General features: G+C 37.0%; 1 protein-coding gene across 1 annotated transcript in view; it reads right to left on the reverse strand.

Moving 5' to 3' along the window:
- Positions 1-13,014, reverse strand: part of CSMD3 (CUB and Sushi multiple domains 3) — a 552,597-nt gene that overhangs the window by 302,779 nt on the left and 236,804 nt on the right. The window contains 1 exon segment of the mRNA XM_030444571.1: positions 11,389-11,513. Within this exon segment, the coding sequence (XP_030300431.1) occupies positions 11,389-11,513 (125 nt within the window).

Consider the following 13,014-nt stretch of genomic DNA (forward strand, 5'->3'; position numbering starts at 1 on the left):
AGAGATAGCATTCAGCTGGTAGAACTTATTTTATATGGTGCAAGTCATACACTGATTAAACTAAACAAAAATTTTGATTGTATGCAAGTCATGCTCAAAAGTTTAATGAACTCAAAAGTTTAATGCCAACATAATGCTTTTTATTCTCACTAATATCAATTTATTATGGAAATTTAGCTCACTGAAGATTGAACAATATGCAGCTCATTTTTTTAAAACTTGAAAATATCAGAGTGCCAATATATAATCCTAATCTGAAAAGAAAAAAATCTAAAATATCTATTTCCATAAATTCTTTCTTGGGAAATGTTTACAATCTCTGCTACTTTCTTAAGTGACTGACAGAATTAGGCTTTCTTGAGAGTTGTTTGTTTGTTACAGTCATATCATTAATATTTCCTGTGAATTTCTGAAATGGAAATTTGAAAACAAAGAAATGTAGAAAACTAGGCATAAATCTTCCCAATAATAATGGAAAAGCCCTTTCTTTAACTACTTATCTACCTATTAGAATAGCTCTTCACTACTTGTCTCAGTACTTCATATTGGAAGGATGGAATTTTAATTGACATGGAATCAGACACAAAATGATGCAAGTGTGATATTTTCATCTAACAGTGTCACATTATACTGTCAGTCAAAGATAAAGGGAAATAGAAAGAGACAGAAAGAACCAGGTCATCAAGGGACTTAATAAGGTTAAAAAATAGAACGTATTTTGAACAAACTTCTTTCATTTTTATACCATGTTCCCATGAAGATTTATGTTTAAATCATGTCTATTTATAATTTAAATTATCTGTAGAGTTATGAAAATAACACATTCCATATCAAATACCTACCCTAACCCTTATCTAAACCCAGATGATTTCCTACAGCATTATTGTTTGTATTTTGCCTAGACTACTTTAAGTCTTTAAAATTCATTATTTTAACTTTCCTTTAAGGATAAAGTCATCTCTTATCCACCTAAAGAGACATAACTTTGCCATACAATGGCATATCATATAATGTGATGCAGTTCCTGGAACAACTTGCTAATATACTTCATAGGACACCAACAAACTATGAACGACCAGCAGGAAAAACAAATTACTGCCATTTACCATGGCAAATATGTAATTTTCTTTCTTTATTATTTTTCACTAGACTTTACAGAAGGAAGACCATGTGAAGTAAAATTCCCAGCAGAGTGGAACAGATTTATTTGAAAGACCTGTTTGTAGTCATGACCCTTCATCTTGCCATTTGCTGCAATGAAAATAGCATCACAGGGATTAGACTCTTAAAGGGCATGATAAAAACAAATTGTAGAATAAAGTCTGGACTCCAGAAGTCTAGTACAACTGGGTGAACCTGGTTGCCTCCTATGACGAAAGCATCCCCAGTGTATAAGAAGACAGCTATACTTACCTTGAATTTATGAAGATGCCTGACAGTGTCCTTCACAAAATCTTAAAGCATGTTTGCAACAGACAGACCACAAGTTATTTGGAAAACTAGCAATACTGCAGAGGTCAAAGGAAGGTGTTGCGATGGGTGGGATGCATTACACATTTGTCTCAAACAGTCTGAAGGACTTAAGAAGTGACACTTCCTTCATAAAGGGGACACCCAGAAAGCTGGAGACTGTTGACTCTGCTGAGACAATTCCTTGATCAAGAGGTGCAAAATACATGGGAGGTGGCCACTTAACAGAACTTCACACCACTGCTCTTTATGGGTAACTTCCCTAAAACTTCTTTATTTGACTTTTGTCCTCTCCCTTTTCTCTTCTACAACAATCATTTTAAGGGATTGGTCCACACAGAGTGGTGTCAGAACACCATGTAAGCCCTCGGGCAAATAATTGTTAGCAATCTAAAGGACTGCCTGATGCCTATAGAAATAATGGCCTGCATATGGCCTGGGACCTGTATACAGAGACAATGGTAGACAAAAGGATTAAAGAGCAAAGTGGGCAGAGGTCTGCTCTGGTGATTCAGTCTGGTATGTCTCAACCACACTTACTAAGTGGAACAGGCCTGTAAAATGAGGGGCTGCATTGGTAGGTTTCATTGACACCAACTCTCCATCATTGGCTGGCCCAACACTGGATCCAGGATTGGTGATTTTCTGTTTTCTCTCTCTCTCATTCTTAACTCTTCTCCTACTCTCTTGCTTTCTATTTCTCTTTAATAAAATCATTAAGTAACCACAACTTTTTCTCAGGTTACATAGCTTGAATTGTGATCTAAATAATCAGTCTTTCTGATTCCACAGCCTGAGCATATATAATAATCAAAGTATCAATTTTTATTCCTTCTGTAGTTCTAATTAAATCTAATGTTCAAATACAGACCTTGAGTGTTGTTTCACCTTAATCTGACCAAAGGGGATCAGTTGGTTGAGTTTTCCTTTGGGCCATCATTATTTGTGGTTACCCTCTCTGGGAAACCCAGGCCTGAGAGGAGGATTGGATCCAGCCACACCCAGGCTCCTCTCTGAGAAACAGACTAGAAGGCAAGGGGATCCAGTCCAAATCTCCTTTGGCTGTCATCTGGGTCTTGTCACGGGACATGATACCTCCCCCATCCCACATTGGCTGTCCTAACTGGACCAGTAAGTTCCTGTTATCTACATCTCTCACCTTCCTCTTTCTCCAGGTTAAGAGAAATACTGAGCAACCGGGAAGTGTCCAGTGGAAGACCAGCAAGAATACTGGAGAACTTGACAGGTGAGGAAAGACTAAAGGAAGTGGCTTTGTTGAAACCAGAGGTAAGAACTCTAAAGGAAGAATCTAATCCCAGTCCTTTGCTAAAAGGCAGTTACTGAAAACACAGAGATACATTCTTCACAGGGATTCATGGAAACAGAATAAAAGGCAACAGGCCCAATTTTCTTCAGGAGAAGAAACTTTCATTTGATTTAAGAAAAAAATTATTGTCCCTCATATGAAAAATTAAGCATTGAAACAGTTTGCTGAAAGAAGAGTTAGAATCTCTCACAGGAAACAGTGAAGACTTGGTTTGAGACAGCCATGGATTACCTAATCTAAGGCCCTGCTTGAAACAAGAGCTCAGATGATTTCCTGACTTGAGTTATCTGATACTTGATCAGTGTTTCAGTGTTAAAAGGAAAGAATAACTGAATGAGGTTTCAAAGTATTTCAATAACACATTGGACAGTAGAATGAAGGGCATACTTATTAAATCTGCATTTAAGAAAGAGATGGCAAGGACTGTGAATGCATTGGCAAACATAATTAGAATTAAAAATGAAAAACTGAAGAAATGGTATTAAAATGGGATGCAATTTAGTAGAGACAAGTATAGGACAAAGCACAAAAGCAGCAATAATCAATTGTCAAAGACAGTACCAGTAGTAAATAATTCGGCAGCAAGTCTTTGGGAGTTACAGTGGCTCAGAAATACAACCTAAGTAAATATTATCCTACTGTTACAAAAAGACAATTGAAGTGGAAGATACACATAGTTATAGGTAGAAAAATGTGGGAAAATGTGAGAAGTAACATCTTCTCCACAGAGCATTGGGGAAGATCCTTCTAAAATACTAAGCCTATTTTTAGAAACTATATTTTAAGGACACACACCCACTGGGACAATACTGGAAAAGGATAGAAGTCTATAAATATAATCTGTGAGGAAAGACTGACTGAACTGTTGTTGGTTAGTTTAAAGAAGAGCAGGTATGCTTGAAGAATATAATAAGCCACGGAAAAGAAGAATTAGGCGATCTGCTCTTTATATAGAAGTATCTATTGAAATAAGTTGCTTAAGTGCAGTAAATTCAGTTCACATTTGAATTAGAAAAATTCTTCCATGTGCAAGGCTAATGAGGGCTTGGAGTGCTTGAATAGCACCTAAGACTGCTTTCCTTGGAAATAAAATATATTAGACAAATATGTTTGGGGAATAAATACAGCTGGAGTAAGGAAGTGGTGTGGATCCTTTGGGACCACTTTGAACCCTACTTATATATGGGTCTGTGTATACATATACACATACATTGTTAGTCAGCAACATGTGTAAGAAGCCCATACACATGTCTGCATTTGAGAAAGAAGTGAAGCAAAGACAGATTTTTAAAAAATGTACTATAGGTAATTAAAGATATATATAAAGGCAAGATCTAAAATTCATAAGGTGCATTGTGCTTGCATATTCATAGTAAACAAACTGATGTTCACAATCTATCAAATGAAAGAAACTGAGTTCATCAATACATCAATGTTTTAAAAAATCACTTCAGTCAGTAAAATGAACTGACCAAAACAGCAATACAAAGTAAAAAATCTGTGTTGTCAGAACCCAGTATGGTATAATTTGTTCGTGTTTCTATTAACAAACTGAATTACTTACTTTGTAGCCTGCCTATTAACTGGATTATCATTGTTTAAACCATAAATTGTGTCTCTCCTTTAGCTTTATGAGATAAAAAGAATTATTTCAAAAACACTTTTTCTTCTGAAAGATTAGATGAGCTTTCCCAAAATACTGTACTTGTTGCAGAATCTGTTGCTTACTTGCCAGTAGACTTACAAAAGACAGCATTCATAAATGTTTCACAGGGTCTGAGAAAAAAGCAGGCAGAAAACAGGAGCGGCAAGCATGAAAATAAAAAGGCCAATCGACCAACTGTGAATGGATCTATCTGTTTCCTTTCCTGAAACGTAAATGAGAGGAAGAGATATATCAACTGGTGAATAGTTTCATAAAGCAGATAATTGTCTCTGTTTAAGGAAGTTGGCTTTGTAATAATAATGGCATTGCCCTGTAGGGGAATACTGAATCCCAGCTCAGAGAAAAGTTGACATAAGTAGTCGTGTTATTACAGCAACATCTATTAAGCATTTCTTGAGATACAAAATAACTAACTGCATAAATTTTCATGTTTCAAATAACAGACTTCAACTGTAACTCACTGTGCAATAAAATCCAGGGCAAGGATTCTCCTTGAACATCTTATTTTTCTCAGGAGGAATGGGAAGGCACTGTTCTGCTCTCCTGTAAAAACGGCATGCTACAAGATTTGCATGAGGCCTATTTACTATACCTTATCCATAAACCAAACTGGGGCAAGTGTCTTGATTTTCTGCTGTATTTCTTCAATCACTCTCTCTACCTGACAAACTGTTATTTTTCTAGGATGACAGGTGACACACATTCTAAAAACCATATAAAATTAAAAAAAAAAAAAAAAAAAAAAAAAAGAAAATGGATGCAAGTGCACACTGCCAGCTCTTGTTGGGCTTCCTGTCAACCAACACCCCTAAGTTCTCTTTCTCAGGGCTGCTCTCAATCCATCCTCTGGCCAGCCTCTAGCTGTGCTTGGGATTTTCCCCACCCAGGTACAAGACCCTACACTTGGCTTTGTTGAACTTCATGAGGCTGGAATGGGCTCACCTCTCAAGCCTGTCAAGGTCCCTCTGGATAGCATCCTTTTCCTCCATCATGTTGACCACACCACACAGCTTGGTGTCATGGGTAAACTTGCTGAGGGTGAACTCAATTCCACTATCCATGCTGCTGACAAAGATGTTACACAGCACCAGTCCCAGTACAAATCCTTGAGGAATACCACTCATCACGTGTCCATTTGGAGATCAAGCTGTTGACCACTACCCTTGGAGTGCAACCATCCAGCTGTTTACTTATGCACTAAGTGTTTCATCTATCAGATCCATATCTTTCCATTTACAGACCATGACCTTGTGGAGGACAGTGTCGAGCACTTTTCACAAGTCCAGGTAGATTACATCAGTTGCTTTGCCCTTGTCCAATGAAGGCATAACTCCATTGCAAAAGGCCACCGAATATGTCAGGCATGATTTGCCCTTGGTGAAGCCATGTTGGTAGCCACCAATCACATTCATATTTTCCATGTGCCTCATAAGATCCTTTAGGAGGATCTGCTTCATAATCTTGCTGGGCACAGGTGAGTCCTCAGATCTTGCTGGGCACAGGTGAGTCCTCAGGCCTGCAGTTCTATTGGGTCTTCCTTTTTCCTTTTTTGAAAACGGGGACTGTTTCCCCTCTTCCAGTCAGTGGGAATCTCACCAGACTGCCACAACTACTTAAATTTGATGGAAAGCAGTTTTGCAACTTCATCCAATACTTCTCTCACAAGCTGAACATGTATCTCATTAGGTCCTATGGACCTAGGCACTTTCCGGTTCTTTACATGGTCTTGAACCTGCTCTTCCCCTACAGTGGGTGGATTTTCCTTCTCCCAGTCTCTGCCTTTGCCTTCTGCAATTTGGGTGGTGCAGCCAGAACCCTTGTCAGTGAAAAATGAGGCAAAAAAGACACTGAGTATCTCAGCTTTTTCCATATTGCTCCATGACAAGGTCTCTCATTTCCTTCTGGAGAATGCTCACATTTTCCCTGGTCTTCCTTTTATCAGTGATGTACCTGTAGAAGACTTTCCTGTTACTCTGGTGTCTCTGGCAAGATTTAATTGTAAGGGGTTTAGCTTTCCTAATCTGATTCCTGGCTGCTCATACAGCTCATCCCATGCTACCTGCCCTTTCTTCCACACTCTGTACTCTTCTCTGTACTCTTTCTTTTTACATCTAAGTGTGTCCAGGAAAAATGTGTTCATCCACGCATTCTTGACTGCCTTTCTTTTTGTTAGTACACATTGCTCCTGGGCTTGGAGGAGGTGATCCTTAAATACTGACAAGTCTTCTTGGGTCCCTCTTAACTCCAGAATTTTATCCCACAGTACCCTACCAAGCAAGCGCCTGAAGAGGTCAAAGTCTGCTCTCTTGAAGTATAGGGTAGCAAGCTTGCTTCACAGCCTCCTTCTTGCCTTAATGATTCTGAATTTCACCATTTCATGCTAAATGTAGCCAGGGCTGCCCTCAAACTTCATGTCATCTACCAGGCCATCCTTCATGGCACCCTTTCTTGTTGGTTTCTCTAACACTTGGAGAAAAAAAATCTGGAAATGGTGTACCACTTTTCCTCCTCAAAGTCCTATTCTATTTCTCCTATTATAGTCTGAAAATGCTTCAGACTTATTCCAGATTCACATTTATGAAACTGATCTTATGCCAGTTCCAGCTGGTTTTATATGATAACCCCTAAGGAGAGTTACTCTTTCTTTTTTTGGCAGGCAGTTATAACTGCCCACTCATATGCCTTATGAGAGCAAGTTGTGGGCATTTATGATCTCAAATCAAATGTAATGATGAGAATTGTCAAATTCCCACTTAGACCTCTGCCCCATTGCAGTATATTAATGTAACTAATTTGATATTCACATGCCATTTTTGAAAAATAAATCATTACTGTGGGATTTTTGGTGTGTCTACAATGTTCTTCATGTAAGTGAATGAAAACAATTATGAGGTATACTGTTATAAAAGCAAACACTATATAAAGCAGCACTTTTATGTGGCATTTTGAAGAAAAGAAGATGAGAGTATCCAGTATCCCACCTGTGCCCTTCTTATCTGCACAGCTGCATCAGTTCACATGACAGTAATGTTATTTCCTAATCTGTTTGCCGAAATGCTTTGTATGTGAACATGCAAGTTCAACAAGCAAAGGCACATCTATTTTTTGCAGATACTTTCTTTATGTTACCAAATGATATTTATGCTACTTATGTAAAATTCTTTCAAAATGTTTACTGTATATTCTGTGTATTAAACTTAGACAAGATGTAATTATTAGTCTAGAAGAAATGTTTATATTCCAGCTTTAGTATATTTAAGAGTCTAATTGAAACATCTCCTTAATCAAAAGAACCAAAGTTACAACACAACAGTGGTACTAGAATCAGTAATTTTAATGAAACTACTGACAGTCAAAAGCATTTCATATTTGACAAACTACAATGGTTTTCCATCTGTCTGTTTTTTCACCATATGATATTGTATTAATTCCTAGTAACTTCCTTAATATTAGTCTTTTGTTTCTTAAGGTGGAATTAAGCTAATTCTATGAAGTTTATGAGGGCAAAGAATCAAAGCACTGACCTTCTGATTGTGAATATGTGTTATGTATGAATAAACAGTGAGTTTGTATAGTTAGCTAACACACATTTGGCAGTTTCACATTCAGATAGAAATTTTTGAAAATGCTTCCAAAGGATTTATTACTTTATCTTTCTAGTTCAGTACTTATGATTACTTTATCATTTTTACAAATATGATTTGTAAATCATTATACAATATTAGTTCTAAATAATGTCATCCTGGGAAAAAATCCAAAATGGACAGAAGAATGTGGTTACCCTTTTATAGTTAAGTATTTTGATCCCTGCTGCTATTCCAAAATCCAAACTTAGATAAAAGTGAAAAGCAGTATGTTCAACAACCATTTATGCTTGAAGGCCACAGTCCCCAAAAGCTACTGAGCTAAACTTCTAAACTTACAAACAGCTACATCTATATCCCAGTCTTACCACAGTACTGCTGGTAATGCTCTATTGTCTCAAGACATAATTTTTAAAAAAACCTGTCAGTATGAAACTGTATTTTGGTATTGATAAATGAAATGCTAATTGCAGTATGCTTTCCTTTATAGTGATTTCAATGGCAGATTAATAAACAGTATTATCAAATGCATAATACCTGGAGGACAGAAAGATTTGCAGTACAGTTACTATTTATGTTACCACTTATGTGGGATATGAAAGACAAGAACTTTAATGGCCCAGTAACCTGTCAAGCTGAATCTTAAAAGTATCCGGTGTTAGGAAATCCACCACTTCCCTCAGGAGTGTCCAGTGTCCAGATGTTCTCATAGTGAAGCATTTTCTTCTGAAACCCCCCCAGCTGGGGTCTCTGCAGGAGCAATTTGCTCCCATTACCCCTCATCTTCTCTATGTATTTCCTTGTAAAAAGATAAGGCTCCATCGTCTTGGTAGCCACCCTTCAAGTACCAGAACAGGGCAATAAGGATTCCCCTATAAACCTCTTCTCAAGACTGAACCAACCCAGTTCTCTCAGCCTTTCCTTGTATGGCAGGCTTCCCAGTACACTGATCATCTTTGTGGCCCTTCTCTTAACCCTCTCAAGTCTGCATCATTTTTTTGTATAGCAAGGACAAGAACAGAACACAGTATTCCAGATGTGGGCTGAAAAGTACCGAGTAAAGTAGGATGATGACTTAATCTCTGATGGTGATGCCCTTGTTGATCCAACCCAGCAACCTGTTGACTCTCTATGCCATTGCAGCATGCTGTTGACTCATACTGAGCTTATTCCTCACCAAGACCCCCAGGTCCCTTTCCACAAGGCTGGTCTCCAGTCAGGTGGATCAAAGTTTGTGCTGCACTCCTGGATTACATTTTCCCACGTGCCATACCTTATACTTGTCCCTACTGACCTTCATAATACCCTTCCAGCCTGTCCAGGTCTTCCTGAAGGGTGGCTCTCCCTTCTGGAGTATCTACTCACCTACTCAATTTCATGCCATGTGCAAACTTCACCAGTGTGCACTTGATCACAATATCAAGGTCTCTTCTAAAGATATTAAACCATGCTGAGCCTTCATCAATCCCTTTGGGACCCTGCTTCAGACCAGCAGTGAGCTTGAAAAAGAGGTATTTATCACCACTCTCTGAGTGCAGCCTGTCTTCCAGTTCTCCAACCACCATACTGACCACTTGTCTAGGCCACAGCACATCAGTTTCTCTAAGAGGAGGCTCTGGGGAACTGTATGAAAAGCTTTGGACAAGTCCAGGTACACAGCGTCCACCACTCACCCTAAATTAAGTATATTAAGTTTATGTTTTTATTAAGTTTATTTTAGAGAATTCTTAAGCCTTTTAATATTTTCTTCTATTTTCACTGGTCCACAGTTTTCTGGAAACTTAATTTCCATAGTGGAGAAAAATCAGCACTACTCAAATTGCAGAGCTTTAATAATTTAGGAACTTAGAATGGGAATTCCTGATTAGAATTCCTGATTTAACCAACTATGCCCAAAAATTTCCTCCACTCCATCGAGCAGTCCACAGACAAGATTAATAGATGCTGTCACACTGTTTAACAGTGCTTGAGAACAGCCATACACATTTATACAAATCCCAGCTCATTACATTGGACGATTAGAAGACTATAATCTTAAGTAGGTATCTAATATCAGACATGAATGCACTGAAGAACTCTAGCAGATAAAGCCTTACTGGTTTTCTTATAAAGGATTCATTTATGAGCATTACATGAGTAATTCTGCAATTCATGCTTGCTTGTATTTATGTGTTTCTCTTTAGCAATTTCCATTTATTATATATACAAATAGTACACACTAATAGGATATAAAATGTTAAGATAATGTATATTTATACATACACAATTTAACTTTTTGTTTATGTGATATGCTATTATTGAAGCACATACTGCCATGATCCATTGCACATTTCTTTCTGCAGCTCTAACACCTATTATGTTTTTCCCCATCTCAGATCTGGGTAGCTCATTATTCCAACCTCCATCTAGCATTTCATTCTTGTCTGTAACTAGTCCAATTTAAAACTGTCCTGCTACTGTATGCCAAAAAAACCCAAAAAACAAACAAAAAAACCCAAACAAACAAAAAAACCCCACCAACCTATTTTTTCTGCTTTTATGCAATTACACTACACACCATCTGGACACCACCCTCTGATTTTTTTGCCCTCTCCCACCATTCAGAAACATCTCACAGCTCTCTCCATCCATAGCCTTGATTTAAAAGATAAATGTCCCTTCTGCTTCCCATAGCCAAGTGCTCTTGAGTACCCAAATTGTACTCTTATTAGGCTTTGTTTTTACAACAATTTACACATCCAAGAACAAAGTAATATTTCATTAAATACACTAATATGTAAGTATTATACATGCATACTTATACTTCCTTCCTTAATCCTTCCTGTGGGATTTCTGAATTCATCCATTGTACAGGCACATCAAATACATGTGCCAATATATATTTCTTCTCTTACATTTTTTTTTTGTTTGTTTTATCCTTTTATCTGCTCAGATAGAGCTAAACCAGGTATAGACTTCATTAGTCCTTATCAATCCTAAATTCAAGTCTTTCTCATCTGCTAAGTAAATATGTGATGAAGATGTTTCATGAAGTACTGATTGTATATTGAACACCTGCAATTTGAAATCTTAGTAAATCTTAATATTTAGCATGTGGTAAGACTTTCATCAGTTCAATATGAAGTAAACTTCGTAATATAAGTTCCAAGTAAAATAGTGAAATACAGACAATATTTGTATTAAACAAAACAATATAGATGGGACCTTTTCTACTAGGAAAGAGGGGACAACAGGATTAAAATGTCAGGTACTTACAAAATACTAGTTCAGCAGGATTGGCTATCAACAAAAGAGAGAAGTGAAATTAGCAAACCACTGCAAGAGTAAGAATTCCTCTTTACCTTTACACACGGGTCTATGATCACTCCATGCAGCAAAAACTTCAGCTATCCTCTGACAGGTGATACTTTTTGAACCTTGTAGAACATAATCTTCATCGCAAGAGAACTGTACTGTTGCTCCCAAGCTAAAATCAAACAAGGACATGAGAATAAATTTTTTAAAATGGATATCACCCAATTTTTCCATTCTTTTAGCTGTAAGGATCCTGACAAATACAAACAGTGAATCCAATATGATCTTTCTGCTCTTAGTAGTAAAATGCAGGCTATGTATTACCCTGACAGTGCACAGCATTAAGCTCTCTCTGGGCTTTTACTGGCTAAGATTATTCACATCTTCTAACTCTTGTTTGGAGGTCGTGACCATTCTGTGACCTCTCTTCTGACTTCTGTACCATGGAGTTTTGGCAAACCAAGGCACTATATAACAAATAGTATCTAACCCTGCCCATGCAGGGAGCTGGAACAAGGTGTCCCTTCCAAACCAAACCATTCTATGATTTTATTTATGTTAACTGAAGCCAGGAAATAATGACAGGGATAGAGAAATAACTTAGAAGAAAAGCCAAAAGGTTAACTGCAAGACTGACAAAGACACCAGGAGACAAACGACTTGTTGTGAATGTCCCCCACCCCTCATTATTCCTGAGGAAGTCTCAATTTTTTTACTTTAGAACCAGAGGGATATTAGAAGAGGAAGAACAGTTCCAGAGAAATTGGTAAGATTTCCTGTATTAAAGAAAATACTATCTTAACACTAAGGTTTTCCTGTATTAATTTTGATTAGGAATGCATAAATACATTAGTAATAGCTGGGGTTTTTTGGTGTTTTGATTAAAAGGTTATAAGGTTAAATTTTTAACTAAGCTATCAGTAAAGTCTTCACTCCATACAAATGGTGTGTTTTCTCTTCACAGTAAGAAGATTCTGAATGTAACAAGACAATGAAATTATGAGATAAATATGAACATTTGCTCCTTTAACTGACATCTGTTTCTCAAATTAATGTAAGAAAATAAAATAATTCTAAAAAAATCCTTCTAGGTAGTTAGTTGAGGTTATTTATGAAATTATAGTGCTGGGTTCAGACTTCATACTTTTCCATATGGAACTGACATTTAGTGTTGGCATAAAAAAATTGGCATAAAATAAAAAAGGGAATATGCCCAGGAAAACTTGCTTTGTTATCTTATGTTTTTCTGAGGGGAGGATTGGGGGTGCTCTTCAACTTAAAAAAAGTTAGAAAACTCAAGAAATGAATATGTATATTCAGTTAATTCTTCTAATATAATTATTGTTTCAAGGCCTGAACACAGCTGAAAATAGTCAATTTTTAAGGCTTTTGTCTCACATAAGAATCTTACACTCTTGTTTTTAAAAGGTTTGTCATAGATACAAAGTGTTTCCATAAGCTGTAACTGTTGACAACCTAGCTATGGTGTCACAAAGGACTTCAGAGAGTACCTTTTACCTTATTAGTTGTTAATTGATCACCATTATGTTTTTTAATTAAAAGGTGGCTTTATTATTTATCCTACTCCTTGTATAAAACTGATAGAGAAGCATGCTAGATAAGTGATTTACTGTGTTTCCTCATGCTTGTGCCAGAAACTAATGAAATTTAGA

The sequence above is a fragment of the Calypte anna genome, chromosome 2, assembly GCF_003957555.1.
Source record: "Calypte anna isolate BGI_N300 chromosome 2, bCalAnn1_v1.p, whole genome shotgun sequence".
In the NCBI taxonomy this organism is placed as follows: domain Eukaryota; kingdom Metazoa; phylum Chordata; class Aves; order Apodiformes; family Trochilidae; genus Calypte; species Calypte anna.